The 18,432-nt window shown below is 37.7% G+C and overlaps 1 protein-coding gene across 1 annotated transcript; it reads right to left on the bottom strand.

Annotated features, from left to right (window-relative positions):
• Positions 1 to 4,817: 4,817 nt before the first annotated feature.
• LOC137713250 (DEAD-box ATP-dependent RNA helicase 13) lies at positions 4,818 to 18,079 on the bottom strand. The gene is made up of 15 exons (XM_068452542.1): positions 17,860 to 18,079; positions 17,297 to 17,692; positions 16,219 to 16,397; positions 15,941 to 16,135; positions 14,359 to 14,535; positions 13,283 to 13,671; positions 10,145 to 10,325; positions 9,080 to 9,202; positions 8,878 to 8,994; positions 8,642 to 8,746; positions 6,574 to 6,714; positions 6,394 to 6,459; positions 5,609 to 5,767; positions 5,248 to 5,329; positions 4,818 to 5,131 (listed from the first exon to the last, which is right to left on the bottom strand). The coding sequence occupies exons 1-15, from the start codon at positions 18,026 to 18,028 to the stop codon at positions 5,079 to 5,081; spliced, it is 2,532 nt and encodes an 843-aa protein (XP_068308643.1). The 5' UTR covers positions 18,029 to 18,079; the 3' UTR covers positions 4,818 to 5,078.
• Between the last annotated feature and the right edge of the window lie 353 nt (positions 18,080 to 18,432).

Here is an 18,432-nt window from a genome sequence, read left to right on the forward strand (position 1 = left end):
AACACGGGAATGCTGCTCAGCAGAGAGGTCAGGCATGGCAAGCTACAAGTCATGCAAAGTGGGCTGGGCCCCGTGCACTTGGTAGGTCGCTGGAGTAGAAGAGGAGGCGGGGGCCTGGGTGCCTTGCACGTGATGGGACTGGGTGAAATTATGGGGCCGGGAAGCAGAAAACCGTGGCTGCCGGGGAGGACTGGAAGGTGCATGGCTGCGGAAAGAACTGGAAGCAGTGGCACGGCGTGCCATGGAGGGGATGGCCAACGGGATAGCCATGAAGTTTATGGCAGGTGTCTCGGGTATGATAATCAAAATTGCAGTAGGTGCAGTGGAGGGGAGGACGAGCAGAGGAGGGACGGGACGGGCCACGAACAGCCATGGCAGCAGGTTGATCGACAGAACGGAGGACGCCCAGGGAGCGTTGTTTTTCAGCTTGAGACACCGAGGAACAGGCCTGACGAACAGTGGGAAGGGGATTCATTAAAAGAATCTGGTCACGAACAGCAGCAAAGGATTCGTTGAGGCCCATTAAAAATTGCATGAGTTGTTGACGGTCATGCTTGGCGTTGCAAGAGCACGTGCAGCCATCATTATAAGAAGCAAGCTCATCCTAGAGAGCTTTCAGGCGAGTACAATAGGCGGAGATAGAAGAAGAACCTTGAGAAATTGTAGCAAGTTCCCGGTTGAGTTGGAAGATGCGTGGAGCATTACTCTGAGAGAAGCGTTCGCGAAGATCATCCCATACAGCTTGGACAGAGGTGGAAAAAAGCACAGATTCTTGAAGGTCAGGTTCCAAGGAATGCAGAAGCCAAGAGAGAATCATGTCATTGCAACGACGCCAAGCCGAGTGAGCATCAGGGTCGTCGGAGGAAGAAGGTTCTTGGATATCGCCAGTGATGAAACCAAGTTTATTCTTGGCACTCAAGGAAAGCTGCATCCCACGGGCCCAGGATGTGTAGTTATCACCATTCAACTTCTTGGATACAAGGACAAGATTCGGGTGGTCGGAATGATGAAGGGAAAAAACACCATCGGAAGAAGAAGAGTCAGCCACACTAGCCATGGGAACGGCTGTAGGACGGCTTGACGGCTGTAGGACGGCTTATTCTTCCAATAATAATATTATATACAATTACACAAGGACTCCAATCATATTCCTTATTTGTCTAACACAATCAACAAAGAACTTTTTTTAAGAAAACTTATCTAGAAGAAAAGTAGTTTCTAGTAAGATCATGAATCATAACTTGAAATGAAAGATTAGAACATATTATTAAGCATTTCCCAATCTAGACATGTTAGAGAGTAATCTGAAAGGGTATAAATTAAACTTAAGTAGTAGCTAATAGAACAGCTACAAAATGTCATAAATCCATATATATATATATATATATATATATATAAAATGAAACTAATCCCTCATTAAAAACCAGTAAAAAGTCCTCACAGAGCAACCTTATTAGCTAGCTAGGTACCAATTGCCATGCAAAAATTTAAGGCTTGGGAAGAAGAAATGAATGAACAGTTTGCAACTTTACATGCATACTCTGTGCAGTAGATAACATGTATGAATGATCCAATGTCATGGACTCATGGCAGATATATATTATAATTGCCCAGCAAACATACTTGCATAGTTGCACCCTCAAATCTATGAGGAAGCTATGCATTATTTCCCTTGCAATTTCGATTTCTCAACGTCCTTTGTGTGGAACATTTTACCTGTTGATCGCATATCCAGTGTAGGACAATGCACTCAAATACCCACCCCTACTGATGAGTGATGATATTATGTAGAAGAGACAGAAAGTGATAAATGATGATATTCTAGTGTGGTTCAGTTCATACTAAATGTATGGACTCTAAGAAACAACCAATTAAAACATGACATCTAATATGGGCATTTAATTAAATGCTTATTAATATTTACAGTGCGGTTCGGTTTCGGTGCAGTTTTTAAAAACCAAAACTGAAACCAAACCGTTTCCTACTTTGTGATTCAGTTCCAAAACCGAAACCGTTTCAAAACCGCAAAATCGAACCATTTGGTGCGGTCCGATTTGGTCCATGTTTCGATTTCGGTTTTCAATTTTAAGTGTCCACCCCTAGTATTATCGCTCTTCTCATAAAATAACTACCCACACGTAGTCTTTTAATTGTACTCAATGATTAAGGAAGTATAACTACCCAACTTCTAAGGGTGATTTCAAATTAGTCCAAACATTTTAAAACATGTAAAATAACTACTCAACGTTCTGAAAAATGAATATTTATTAGGTCATTAGCGTTAAATTAATGATGATATAAACAAATACTGAAGCATTTTGGAACTCTCTCACTTGTGGAGCTTTGAATCCCAATATCGACCCCTTTTAGCCAAGCAAAAATTAGTGTTTAACTTGGCTAAAGGGGCCGATTTAGGGATTTAGAGATTCAAAGATGACTATCAATGAAGACAAACTTCAACTTTTGTCCACGTTTGACAAAATAAAAAATAAAAAATAATTTGTCCATGTTATTATTTAAAAATAATGACATCATCGCTTGACGTGGTAACATCATCCCTTAACGTTGATGGCTTAATGAATGTAACTATTTAAAAATAATGTCTAATTTTCAAAACGTTATGTAAGTATTTTAAATATTTTTAGAGGTTGGTGCCAATTTGGCTCAACCCCAAAGGTTGAGTAGTTATGTGTACTTAACCCTATACTCAAAGCCATAATGATATACACCACTTGGATGATGCAATTTTTTTTTTCTTTTTTTTTTTTTTGGGGTCAAAGGGAAGATTTTATTAAAACACCAAACATACACTTACAAACAAATAAAGGCCCAACTTACACCTATAAACAGACAAAAAAAAAAAAGGACCTAAAAACAAAGAAAAAACAGAAAGTGAGCCCAACAACAGGCCCAGAAACAATAGAACTTCCGAGAAGCATCCACTGCTTTCTCCATCGCCAATCCGAGAAGCATCTAGCCATTCGGTCTTCATCCACAGCCGATCATCACCTCCTCAGACACCACCCGTGCATAGCTATAAGCAAGAAAAAGTCGGCAACCAAGAGAAAGAAGCCAACCACCTGTATGAAGCTCAGGGAAATCCCTGAGCGACACTGCCAGAAACGGCAGACAAGGAAAACGTGGTGGTGTTGGAAACACCCGAGCTGGTGAAAGTGCTGGAACTCTACACATGAACTCAACAGAAAACATGGTTGAATATTGAAGCAAGGAAGAGTTGGGAAGAGGTATAGTCCATATTGAAAAATTGGGAGGATCACCAGTAGATGAAAGGAGAAAAGAAGGAAAAGAGGGAAAATAGGACACAGCAACATACCCCAACCGAAGCTAGGGTCGGTTCCACCGAAGATGCTTAGATTTGAAAGTCTCACAAAAGCAGTGAGAATGACTCTCACATCGGAGAAAAGTATGCTTATGGATGGTGCAATTATGCATCTATAAATACTAGTGTCTACAGTGAAAATTTGGAATATAAATTATTATTTCCACATTACTACGTTATTATTACTCGTAATTCTTGCAAAACTAAATAAAAGCCCAAAATGTGCATAATGTTGGGAATTTTAAAATGAATAATGATAGGGAGACAGAAAATTTAAACCAAATTTATAAACCAAATGATATGTCAGTGTCACCAATAAGAAACAAATCACGTTAATCGACACGTAATTAATAATTCAATCATTTACAACTACATCATTAGGTTTGCAAATTTAGCTTAAAAAAATTGATCTCTCTAGCATTACCTTTTTAAAATTGCTAGCTATTAAACATGTGCATAATTTTCAGTTTATTGCGACAAAGGCTTGTAGCTCTCTTGAGTGATTAAAAACATTTCTCCACCCAAAGTCCTATGTTTTGAGTTTTCAATCTTTTGTGAATGGTTGGCAAGGAAAAATCGGCTCACGATGTTTGATGATCTATCGAAGGAAGTCTGGAGAAGGAAAATAATCAATTTCTTAGTGAACTCGATTTTCAAACAAAGTATCTAACTATTTGCTACAATTGATTGACTAAACACAAAGTCTTTTGATTAATTTTTTGCAAAGATAATCTTTACATAGTGATTTATAATATGAATGGTTCTAATCATAAATACAAAGTCCTGTGAATCGGCCACAAAATTTTTTGAGTAAAAATTCCTACTCATTCTTGACTAGTCAAGTACTATTCAATTTCAAGTACTGTCCTAAAGTACTAGTAAAGCCTGTTGATAAGTTCCAACATGACAAAAGACGCTATTTACTAAATATCATTATATACTTAGGTGACGTGTGGTGTTTAGGATTAAACTGGATAACTCACTCATTTGTTGAACGAAAATGAAAGATATCAACTACCTAAACACCAAACGAGGCCTTATAATGTCATCTCTTGTTCCTAGACTTTGGGCAAGGCTGGGTGAGCTACCTTCATCTTTTCCTTAAGTTTTGGTAGGATTTGCGCAACATAAGAAGGCAGGTCTTTGATTGTTCGTGGGCACTGTTCTAAAAAGCTCGCCTAGGCGGGGCCTAGACGGCTGGGCATTATCTCGATTAATCCTTAGACGTTTGCAAATTAAGAAATTACGCCTAACACTAAATCCTAAACCCTAAACCCGCTTAGGCGCTAGGCCCCAACCCACCGCCTGACTAGCACCGTCTTTTAGAACCTTGTTCGTGGGGTCAGTTTTGGCAGATCCAGTTGAGATGTACCTCTAGTGCCGTCCCTTTGTGAACCGTGAGTTTTTGTTACCACAACTCTTTAAGTAACAGCATGAAAAATACCTAACTGAAAGCTGAAATGATAACCCGAATAGCGACATTAAAAGCACTTCGCCTTTCGAAAAGCTTGCATTGCATGCTCATTAAGCACGTTACATTACCAAAACACAATGAGGAAATTGCCGTCGTTTACTGGGAGCTCCATTATTCTTAATTCACAATCTTAGAACAAATTTGAGATGATAACTCGTCCTAGGATATAAGGCCAGGAAGTTACTCCTGAACTTACAATTACGATACGTAGTTTGACCTAGATTATCAGCGTCAGAGCTACAAAATTTCAATTAGCCATTCAGCTCAATCTCCTTCATTCATCTGTTTCTTCCGCTTTCTCCGTTGATCTTTCAAACCTGAAAGGTGTACCAATATCAACAGAGTCAAACAGAGCCCACAGAAGCTAAACACCAACCACCCCTCACATCCTCCACCCAAAAACACACAGAAAGAAAAGGGAAGAAGAATGTACGTGTTTTCTCCTCTTTTCTTTTCCTCCTCAAAGTCACCATGTTTCTTCGCTTTTGAGCCACCTCTTTCCCATCAATGTGTACCTGAGTGAGAGAGAGAGTATAAAATACTGGAACCAAACGGACATAAAATAGAAAATGAAAGATCTTACTCTGAAGGCTTATTATTCACCGCAATAAAGTTTGTTAAATGAAAGTAAATTCCAATAATTTTTCATGTAGTAATTTCAATATCACGTTCTCATACATCTGCCGATAATCTTATGGTAATTATATTTTATCATGCATCATCTATTCATGCAATAAAACTTTAAAATCAGATCACAAGGAGAATAAGTACAGACTATAGCATCTAGGTACTACCTCATGCCCAGCACTCCGAAGTGCCTGGAGTGGTTCCACGCAATCCTGACCAATTACTACCAATTTGCTTCTTTTCTTATCTCCCGAGTCACTGCTATCGCCAAATTTTTGCTTAGCCAATTCTTCGAATTGATGTAGCAGGAAAGGTGAAACACCAGCCTAAGAAAATAATAATAAAACAAAGGATCAATCTCATGTGCTCAAAACTAATGTGATTAGTGGCCATAGGTGCAAACACAACAATGCTGAATCCCCTTATAAAGTTATATATGTATCAATCAAAATACCCTTGGTGGAGATCATACTCATATTATTTGGTCGAGCCAACCAATCATTAGTTCAATTCCAAAGCTCTCGAAAACCCCAAATGGGGAAAAGAAAGTTATTAAGAAATGTCAGGTTACAAACAGAAGTGATTAATTCTACATTAAATGGCCTTTCAATTATGAGTCACCATTATTTGGCCAACCTTCGCGAAACAGTCTACTCATTTTCAGACCATTTCGAGGATACTCCATTTAATGCAATTAATCTTATTAGGTGGGTGTTTTGATTTGAATGTTACGCTCTCGCTGTCAGTCAAGCTTTAGGCTGATATCCTATCTTTCCTTGTAACTCATCTTTCTTTTCATGGATATTAGTTTTTGTTTCTACATTTAAACAAAATGATAGCAGGAAAAACTCATTCTGGCAAGATTAACAACTGCTTCTAGAAAAGGTCAAAGTGAATAAGATCATTTCCCATCAAAAAGGAAGAAAGTCATTTAAGATCCTGAGATAGTTACCCCTGTCAAATAACGATGTGAAAATGACTTCGGTTGTAATGGGCGCGAAAGTAACATCTTGAGCTCCTGCGTTTCCAAACAAAAGTAGATCAGCTGATATAGCTCCAAACTGTAGACTATGCATACTTAACAATCATAAGGGGCACTTTCAGAAATCAGAATCTTCATATTATTAGCAACCTGCTGCAACTTCTTTAAACTCGCAGAGCTGGCTTTCTTTTGCTTATGACTTTTCACCCTTTCCTCCTCACTGTCATCATACTCCACAACTAATTCAATCAATGCTGCATTTCTTTCGAACCAATTTTTCTTTGATTTCTCCTGAAAAATAAAATAAACAAGTCATCACGAGAAAATTTAATAAAAGACATGAAGGGGAATTAAGAGCAGACTCGAAAATTAAGGCCATGCAGATGAAACATAATATAGAGAAACAGGAAAGGAAAAAAAAAAAAAAAGAGAGAGAGTAATATGATTGTAATGATTTAGATACAGCAGAGCAGGTAAGGCACAAAGAAGAAAGAAGAATTAGCAGATTAATAACTTCTAATCTAAGAAAGAAAAACAGCAAACACCCAGCAAGTCAAAGGACCAATAGAATGATACCGGTTAAGAAGCTTGTGTGGGAATAACTAATCAATGCTTCAATACCCTCTTCAATCAACGCAACCAGTGTCCAGTTACGAGATAATAGGTTTCATTAGGACTAAAAATTAACCCAAGGTATGATTTCCAACCCACGTTATTTTATTGATCAGGCATGAATGATGCATGGAGCCGGTCCAATGGCATACAAAAGCAGGACAGTCCATATCGAGTTGATTGAGACTGAGCTAGAGCCAGCTTAAACAGCATTAGGCACAACACAAGGCCTATTTGGTTGGGCCTTGTGTTGTGCCTATTGGGTTGAGTCTTACATTACAACATGTTATATTTACGTTATCCTTAGATTATAAGATATAGTTTTGTTAAAGAATAAATTATTCTACAGTGATACCTTAAGTTATTTGTATTTGTTCAACAAATATTAGTAGTAACTTATTTCTAGACTAGAAACATCACATTCACACCCATGTAATGAATGAGCAATGTGATAGACGTTTCTGTAGTGAGATGGAAGTTACAAATAAGAGAGAGATAGGATATGGTATGTGAGATAGTAATGCAAAGAGTTTGTTTAATACCATATTAGCCTTCATCTTAAAATAATATCATTTAATAAATTTTAATGTACAAATGATATACCTGACATTTTCGATATTTAGGTTGACAAAAAAGATTCACGTTTTCTTTGGGGGTGGGTGTTTAAGGAGAGTTCACATAGTAATAATCTAGATTATTTAACTATTTAACTAGTCGACTTTTTAATTAAAAAAATATTAAAAAGTCAGGTAAAGCTTTGTGAGTTCTAGGCTTGTTCTTATGGCCCATTCAATCGTTTGGACTAGGGCATTGGCCAAGCTTTTCCTCATCTGGGTCAGAAATTTCAGCCTGAACAGGGTGTTGAATCTTAGAGCAGTTCCACCGGAGGTGGAATAGCCCAGCACCCAGTCAAAAAACCAGGCTGGCACCCTGTCAATTCACTCCAGCCCGTGCGTTTGCCTGGCACCCAGCCCAAGCTGGTCTCCAAACCAGCCCATTTTTGACAGACCTTGGGACCGGGCCATTTGTGTTGTTGCACCTGACGAGTGGCGCGTGGGCACAAGTAGCAGACAACAAAATTAGAGGCGGGGCCCAGCGGCGCAGGCGCACTAACATCTCCCCCGGGTGGGCGACGTGGCCCAATTTCTGCCGTTGGATTTCCAACGGCTAGTTATTCTAGACCATTGGATTTCCAACGGTAAAAAAAATTTGAATTTCACTTTTAAACTGAACCGTCCGATCACACATCAACGGTCCATGTTTTTTCACCAAAAAAAAAAAAAATTTAAGACAGAAATTAAAAATAAAATAATTAATTTTTATTATTTTATAATAAAAAATAATAATATTTTAATAAAATTGACCAGCCTATTTTTTGTTTTAGGGGTGGAGATACTTTGGCCTATTACTATTCATTAAGGTCTATTACTGTTCACTTGAGTGGATAAATGCGTTGGGTGCTGACGCAAAGTCTTTAGGGGTGGAAATCTAGGGTGGGTAAGGCCTAGCCTTTCATGCCTCAGGCCAAGTCAGACAGGACCAACCAATTTTGCAGCCCCATTGAACACTAGAATTGCACAGTAAAATTCTAAATTGATGTAAATACCTGGGAATCTTTTCGCATAATCTTGTCTATTTGACGTGCAAGAGATAACCGTTTCATGACCTCAGGCAAGTATGCACTGTCCATGGGAAATCGCTGAAAACTTTCCTGGGTACAGAAGAAGAAACATAATAAGGACAACTGTGGACAGAAACCAGACTGAAAACATTAAGTGCTGTCACTGCTAAATTCAAAGTAGCACTTAATTTTTCCTTAATTTTTCCTTGATGTAATGTTACCTTGGAAAATGATTTGCACAATGAAGCAAATTTGGAGGTCTCATTTGGCGCAATTAGTGCAATGCTGCACCCATCAGCAGAAGCTCTAGCAGTTCTACCACTTCTGTGAACATAAACCTAGTGAACAGAAAAAGAACAAAACAGCCCAGTCAGAAAATGTAAGGACCTCATCAAACATGGCAAAAAGCATCCAGATGTTTACTTCTGCGGAATGTGGGAGCTGGTAGTGAACAACAGTTCGAACACCAGGAATATCCAGGCCTCTTGCTGCAACATCAGTGGCCACAAGTAAACCATGTTCATTTCCACGAAAACGATCAATTGCCTGCATTCAGCACCATCAAGAGCGGTAAGCCTTCAAGTCCATAACCAGGGATCTAGAATCAGGATATACTTTTCGAGTTTTGACACAAAATCAAAGGTATCCAAAGAAAGAAAATACCACATCATCATAACTAAACAGAAATTATGTCTGCATCTCCATGTGGCTCCAAGCACAGTACAATGTAGGAAGTTCACAATAACAACATTTTTCGATGAAGCCTTTCAAATTTTCATTCTCTTTACCAAGCATGAAAAAGAAAACAAATGGTAACAGTTTACTATTCGTGTACGATCGTTTATCATAAAGAAAGGAGAAAGGAAAAAAGCCATCAGATCTGTCCGTAGTCATGTTGGCTAGGCCAAAAACTTACACATTTCAGATCGAACTCTAGCAGGTTTGGTAAGATGATTGTAAAAGTACCTAAAAGAAAAAAAAAAACAAAACAAAAGAAGAATCCCTTTGCATTTCATAGTTTGATTCATTGGAATTATACCAATTTAAAATAGGTATTTGTTTATTCATATAACTGCTCTCTTTAAATTACACCAAGTGGCATGTGGTCCAATATCCTAGTGGATAGGATGTTGGGTTTCTACCCATGTGTCCCGGGTTCGAAACTCCCCCTCCCCTAAATTATTGTAATAGTTTCGAACTCTTCCCCCTCCCCTAATAATAGTAAATGCAAAATAATTAAAAAAATACCTACTGCCTTCAGGTCCTCAAAAACTTGAACTGAAAATGTTGAAATTCAAATTTTCTTTCCTAAATAACCATTTTAGTAGTGTTGAATACAAACAATCTTTATCAAGCATTCACATCACCAAAACTTACACTGCAAATCTGAATTTGTCTCTCAGCAATAAAATTTAAACATAACTTTTTCTTCGCAATATATATCTGGTACAACCTTATTTAACTTAATTGGAAAAGTGAAAGTCAAACCTTCAAGCGAGCTCGCTGCTGCATCTGAGCATGAAGTGTCCAGACATTGATGCCAAGAATGCGCAGGAGTGATGATATGTGTCGCAAAGCTGCAACTGATGTACAAAATACGATTGTGCGACCTTGTCCATGAACACTTAAAATATAATACAGGTAGGCGTCTTTATCTTCTTCCTTGCATCTGCAATTCTAAAATGATTAAGTAACATTCCACTGAAAGGCTCATGAACTAAAACCAGGAGAGACAAAAAGAAATGGCTAAGCAACTGTATAGCACAATCCAAGTAGTCATCTCACTCAAATTGATATTTGGAATATCAACCACATGATTAGGTGCTAACAATAACACCGAGTTAAAAGCTTTGAGGAAAACTTCATGATGTATCATAACAAAAGCCAATGCCTACCCAAATTTTGCAAAAGGGTGCAACAATACTTCAATAAAATAAAAAATAATCACTTGACTTTGTAACTAATATGACTTCAGTGAAACATAAACATCCATAATCTATTAATCTCCCATGACACTTATCAAGATCTGACAATTTCACCTAGGTAAATGAATCTATAATACAAGATTTAACTACATACATACAACTATTAGGCAACTGAGTAATAAAGTTTCCTCATTTCATAGGCAATAAGAAGCCACGAAGGAGTGCAGGCACAATAGAGAGGCAAGAGCATATTGAAGGTACACTGGCTTTCTGATATGCCAATGTTTGTTATCAGGTCCTCTCCACAAAAAAGTAGACACCCTTCCACGCTTTGCACTAGAGGAAACAACACTTAGTGTCCTAAGAGGACCTATTTAACACTTGCGTATGTCTGTACTAGAAAATTTTCTTTATTCTATAAACATTTGGAAAATATGAAGAGTCTAGGCATCATAGTGAGGCAAGAGCAGATTAAAGTAGAGAGCACTGTTTTTAGTCAAAAGAAGGGACACTCTTCCTAGGTCTGCATTACTGCATTAGAGGAAACAACACTCGGTATCTTGTGAAGACTCCTTTACAAAGTAACTTGGTGTAACAAAACTTCCCTTGTTTTAAGATGAAGGAAACTACTAAAGAGTGTACTCATCATAGTGAGCCAAGAGCAGATTGAATATACAAAGCACTGGCTTTCTGAGATGCCAATATTTGTTATCATGTCCTCTCTTAAAAAAGGAAAGAAGACAATCTGAGGCCTGCATTGGAGGAAACAGCAGTCCATGTCTTAAGAAGACCACTACTTTGCCACTAAAGCTATTAGGTAACACATTGGAAGAAAAATCTCTTTATTTTTTTAGGAAAAGGTAAACATAAACTGTAGGCATCATAGCGAGCCAAGAGCAGACTGAAAGTACAGAGAATTAGCTTTCTGAGATATCATTGTTTGTTATCAGGTCCTCTTTTAGCCAAAAAGGGAGCCACCTTTCCGAGGTCTGCATTAGCAGAAAGAGCAATCCTCGCCTTCCAAGGACCTTTTCTTGGGATTCACAATCTTACTATTAAGCATATACATACAGTGCAAACTTAGTGTAGGATATCAGCAAATGACAGGAAGGCAACAAGGCAAAAGATGACCAGGCTTCACATGTACAAATGAACGAAAACAGGGAGAGGAATTCACTGTTTGAGCATCTATGTCTGATCATTGAAAGACCTATTGCCCATATCTTCTTGTAATTTAGGAAAATATATTATTGCTTCCTATCATAAAATAACAAGGATGCAGGAAAGGAAGATAAACTAAAGGAGAATGAAGGAAATAAAAAATAAAGAGAAAAAGATTACAGGAGGAGAAAACAAAAAAGGCAGAATGAGAAAAAGATAAATAATACAAGGAGACAGAAAAACTGGGATAAGTAACTTCAAACCAATATTTGAATGATGTGTGAAAATCATCAACCCTACTACAATTTATACAAGCAATCTGAAAATAATAAGACACCAAAAATACACCAAAAGGAATACTTGAACAACATGACAACTGAAAGCCAACACAATAACAAATAGTAATAGAAATGACTCAACTCTAAATTGTGACGTGGAGATTAAGTTTGTGCTCAGGCCTAAAATAACTATACTTTCATTCTTAGGAAAACTAACAAAAAGGGCTTGAAAATTTTGAGTTTTAAAGATAAGGACAAAATAAAGGGTAAAGTGAATAGTAACAGGATTGACTTTTTAGTGTAAAAATGTGGTTTTTTGTTAAAGTGAACAATACCGCAGGCTTTTCGTTAAAACTCCCTTCATTCTTTGCATCCATTATGAAGGCATTGAACCTTAGCTGGAGCTAGTCACCAAGCATGAACCAGTTAAACTAAGGTATAGAAGTGATTTGCACTAGCCCTATCTGAAAGAAATAAAATGGCATCAATTGTACAATCACATATTTTTTTGGGGACAAATTACCAGATATCTAGTGTTCCGGGAAAAGTTAAAAATTGTGTGACCAACTTTTGTCGGAATAACTAGAAAACAAGTTAAGGTATAAAGAAAACACAAACATATTAAGCTTCACATAATTCAATGGACAAACAGAAATTTCAAAAAAATCAAAAAGTAAAATGGCTGAATTAATAAAGTGAATCGACTTCGAATAGACACTTCCAGAAACTATATTAGCCATCTCACAACGAAGTTCTTATTATTGGTCAAACATCTAATAACTAAGTACACGATACTACGTGGAGATTTGTAGCTCCAGAGGAGTGAGTACTTATATCCTAATACCTTCAGTAAAAGCTCAAACCCACTCCCCCCACTTTGTACCAAGAAAAAAACTACAATCTATTACTTATGATGCACAATGGATCGAGTATGTTAACCTACATATTGGATCTAAGGTGTAAGATGTCCTACCATTAACTTAGTTACTAACGAAACCACCAACAGGCCTATGTGCATATGTTACGGAAGTACGCATGAAAGTATATACATAACTATTATATATATATTGGAGAGAGAGAGAGAGAGAGAGAGCTGAATGGAAAAAAATAAATTGAAAACACTACTCTAAAATGACAAAGTCGGTAAGGTGAAATGTATTCTCATGAATAAGAGTTCCACATGTCAAACAATAGATGGATAGGTTCTCATGAAAAAGAGCTCCTCATGTCAGATAATAGATGGAGAGGTGAAAGGCACGTACTCAATGAATGACTCCACAAGCTTATTTGCCAAAATGGATGTATTTGTCAGATCAATGATGGCAACATTGTCTCTCATCCCTGCTCGCTCACTTAGAGCTTCTATAGAATTCACCCCATCAGACATTGATTGGTTGGGTTTTTGTGAACTACGCTTTAACTTCTTACGGAAATCAGGAGAAAGTGCTATAGTAGCAGAGAAAACAAATGTTTGTCTTTTCTTCCTCTGGAAGTTGGAGATCGCAACAGAATTTTGTGCATTTTCAGAATGAGATTCAGTTGATGTATTCCTCACTGGAAGCATGTCAATTATTGACTGCATTTCATGAAAATGACCATTTTCTATCATTCGATCAGCCTCGTCCAGCACAAAAAAAGACAACGAATGTAACTGCAAAAGCAGAAAAAATTAGTCAAAAATCAGTTTATCTATACATGTCAAAGGTGTACGCATGCATGTAGCTCATGAATGAGCCTGAGCACAAGCACTACTTGATACCACAATTGCAACTAGTCATCATATTGTTTTTCTAAAATATGGACCAGTGAAAAAGCTAGAACGGGGTAGCCTCTTCCAATCAAGGCTATATACATTAATATTAGCTTACATGTATGACATCACAAGTTACTTTAGAGTGATCAAACAAATGAAAAACTTCAACGTCGTACAAGCTCTGCTAGAGTTCACAATCCTCCTAAGATGTTTCCAGTTTTCTTATTCAGTAATTACTTCCACCTTTTTTTTTGTAGTGGTAAACTTGTCTTCGTGGTAACATAGTTATGCCTGGTCAACTGGAAGATACAATCAGTACACACATGTAAACAAGTCTAACTAATCTTGAACTCCTAGGTCTAGTCTTTAGTAGTCCAATTTATAGAGAATGAAATTACTATTTTAATCATCACGCAAAAACAAGACATGAATACTAACAGCACATTGCACAATAATGATAATTCAGAAACTGAAAATACTGACATGCATCAAAACGGGAAAAAATGAAGGGAAAAGCAAAATTTATTGTGAGAAACAACATCTTGTCTTGCATTAAGCAAATGTTAATCTTCGTTCAGTACTGACCTCGACAAGATGCTTTTCTCCACCAGACATAAGTTCCCATAATCTCCCCGGCGTCCCAACAACAATCTCAGGTCTACCTTTTAGAAGTCTCTCCTGCTTTTCCATTGACATCCCTCCAACTATTGGAACCACTCTAATATCAGTATCCTTGGCAACTGCCTTTAGATGATCAGAGACCTGGAAAAGGAAAATCGAAAAATCTCACATTAAAATCTCAACATGCAGATTCTGAATCGAACAAGGTTCACAAAAACCCACATTTTCAACTGATTCAAAAAGAAATTTCAGTATTGCTGTTAAAAAACAATATGGCAAGGCATGAGTAAACTGTTGCTTCCCAAATAATGCAAAAATAGCCATGTGATACATTACACTTTTCAGAACCTTTAACAAACTTTTGTGGCCATGCTAATATAAGTGCCAAACAATCCTAACATTGGCTGCAGCCAAACTTTGCATTTTCTTACATGCTGATATGAAAATACACACAAGAACACCAGTGGCAAGAAAAACAAACAGTGTAGTAGTTTGTTGTTTCTTCGGTTGCTAATACATGTTCCCACTGTTGCATTGAGCAATGCGAAAAAATTTCGCCAAGACATTGTGCATAGATCAGGAAATATTTTAGGAGCTACCATACAGAAGAGTCCCTCTTGGAAAGCTCACAGGGTAAACTTATATGCTCTCTAGTCACTAAAAATGACATGGGGACAGAGAGCTACAGAAATTATATGAGGTTACTGCTTAGTGTATTTACTAGTTCTCAAATGGCATCTAAAATCTTTAATCCTCAAAACACAGTAATGCCCTTCTCCTTTGCTTGCATGAAGATTTTAGTCCTAATAACAAAATCCTCAATACCTGTGTCATGGAGGTGGCTTAATTAAGACAAAGGGAATGACAGATTGTAAGGGCTGATGTTATCAAATCTAACACTATTAAGGAGATACATCTCTTTCAAGTTTTTAGGCTCACAAGTTGGGCTTAAACATGAGTGCAGCAGAATTGTAGACTTCTTGTTTGGCCATTATCAAGGGTCTTCGAATTGTATTGGCTTCTCTTCAAATTTACTTAGCCACTATGTCTGCTTCTTCCACCAAGCACATGTAGCACATAGGACTTACACTATCATTTTCTTCTATATCGTCGGACATTTAGTTCAGATATACAATTTAGGGGAACTTCAGGCACTTGATATACAAGCCTTTGTAGTTCCTACACTCATGTCTTGTTTTAGTTACATGGAATTACTGACAACCACGGAATGAAGAAGTGGCTGGGTCAGGGTAGGTTGGTGGGCTGTTTATCATATATCCCTTCCTTCTCATTTATTATAAAAGAAAGAAGTATGTAAACATGCCCTCAATGTTAACTTGAAATAAGGAAATAAAAAGACATATGGAGTACATGTCGGCCATATATGTAGGATTCCTGATTCATGATTTGGGAATGAAAATCATTCATTCACTAGGAATGGACTTTCATTTATTAGAGAAACCAAATGCTTAATAAAAAGAGTTTCCAGAAAAGGAAAACTGTTGTTTTGTGGAAAATTATATGAACAGAATCAACTGGCAATTACCTGAAGTGCAAGTTCTCTTGTGGGAGTAATGATAAGGGCCCGTAGAAGACCTTTTGGAGCAAACTTCTCTGCTTCCACCCCCTTTTCATCAAACATCTTTACAGCCTTTTCCTTTTCATCCAATAAGCGTTGCAAAATGGGCAAACCAAAAGCAAGGGTCTTTCCAGACCCTGTTTCGGCAGCACCAACAACATCCTGTCATATAAACCAATTTAATGAGTACCAAACAAGAAATGATCATTGCCCATCAAAAATGTTACATAACAACCTTAACCAACCTTCCCTTGATGAGCAGCAGCAGGAATACAAGCTTTCTGTATTGGCGTTGGGTTCTTGAACCCAAGCCTATATATTGATCTCATGATCAGATGATGGAGTCTCAACTCATGCCATGCATAATACTCATCTTCATCGAAACTCTCTTCGTCAATTTCTTTTTTTCCTTTGCTATCGTCATCTAGAATCACATTTCAATGCAGAAAGTGATGAGAGTATCTTAACATAGCACGTCCAACAAGCATTGTCAAAATTACATGTGCTTCAAGAAAATATACAATAAGTTCAAAAATTGAACTAAACGTGTGAATATTTTAATTTGAGTGAAGAGAGTGGCAGGAAAAAGTGATCAACCTAATGGTGGTTCACCACCCAACCTGGCTAACCACGACCAGAAAGTAAATAAATTACACATGCTAGCATGTAGGTTTAGCCTTAGTATAAGACACATCAAATTTTATACAGAAGAAATAAATTCTCCATGGCATTTGCCTGAAAAATCAATCAATTGAAATTTGAAGGTGCAATTCTTATAAAGAAAAGATAATGAAAGTGCAGTTCAAATTCTGAAAAAAAAAAATCCCTAATTCCATAATCATTAATGCAGTTAATATGCATGAAGTGATGTTTGACAATAACATTGAATTGAGATTATCACCAATCCATCAACATATTATGGGCACATTTCATAATTCTTTGTTATTTAAATTATGGATAAAAGAAGAAAGTAAAAAGAGTGATGGCAAAGATGAGGGGAAGAGGAGAAACACCATATTGGAAGGTCTATAAATAAAAACCAAAACCAACTTCAAATAGTTGTTTAGTTTTAGTTTTAAGTACTTTCGCCCGTTTCTTCTTTACCTTCTCATCTCACTCTCTCCTTCCCAACATAAGTAACACAAACAATTTTGAACCATATAATGCTCCAAAATCATACAAATTCGATCAAGTTTGTCGTGGCATGCCCAGTGCTAAATCTCTAACAAACAGCACGGCACCAATGCAGAAAACAAAACATAAACAAATAAAATAACGAAATCAGCACTAAATTTTCTATAAGTAAAAAAATACAGGACTAACCAGCTGTACTCTCCACATTTTCCAGGGTCTTCTTGGCCTTGCTCTTCTTCTTCCTGTTCTCCTTAGATTTCACATCCTCATCCTTACTTTTGTCTTCAACCTCATTGTCACCATTTCCATCAACATTCTCAATTCTCTGAGCTTCGTCGGGCTTCTTTTTCTTTTTCTGTTTCTTTTTCTTCTTTTTGTTTAGCTCGTTATCATCCTTGCCCAATCTCTCTTTTCCATCCACCTCAACCCCATCACCAGCACCCCCATTAACTCCGCTGCTGCGCTTCCGCTTCTTGGACTTTTCACTTTGCTTACAGTGTTCCTTGCTATTCCTATTTGCTACTTGTGGTTCAGGAATTTGAAACCCATATGCGGCCTCATCAATCTCCTCAAGCATTAGGAAACCTGCATTCATTCATATAACAACAGCAAACTTAAACCCATAAACCCTAGAAATCAACTTTCCCCTATCTTCTTTTCCAAATTTTCCCAGTAACCAAACAGAAAAACAAAACGCAAGTCGTTATCACTATTCAATCAATGGAATAGGATAGAGAGATGGCACGACGAACCTCCTTCGAGCTCGTTGTTGCCGACCAGTTGAGTGAAGGCGTTGTCGTCGTTGGGGAGAGAGGGGTTCCATGGGAGCGAATCGAAGCGCTCGAGCTCTGCGTCTTGCTGTTGAATTTGCTGCTTCTTGGCTTTTCTCTTCAATCCGCGGGAGAGAGGTGCTGGCGCCATTGTGACAGAAGGAGGCAGCGAGTGAGGAGGCTGCAGGAGTAGGGTACCGGGTTGAAGGGAGAGGGCTGGGGAATACTTATAATTTTGGGTTTTTGCATGATTTTCACTCGACAATTTTGGGATTTATTTCATTTTGGTCCCTTTAAACTTTTTTCCGTCCTAGTTTGGTCCTTGTTTTTTCATTTTGGTCCTTAAATTTCCCTCCTCAATTTGAGCTCTAATACTTTAGGGGCCATCTCTAATCGAGAAAGGTCTTGTCTTCAAACCAAAACATAGTCTGATTTGTTTAAAAATTCATCTCTAATCGATTGTTAGGTTGTTACTTATGGAGCTCATCAGACCATTATTTGGCCAAAGGGGCATCAAGCTGACCAAATGTAGCCCCCACTTAGCCCTTTTTTGGG

The sequence above is a fragment of the Pyrus communis genome, chromosome 13 (assembly GCF_963583255.1).
Source record: "Pyrus communis chromosome 13, drPyrComm1.1, whole genome shotgun sequence".
NCBI classification, from domain to species: Eukaryota; Viridiplantae; Streptophyta; class Magnoliopsida; order Rosales; family Rosaceae; genus Pyrus; species Pyrus communis.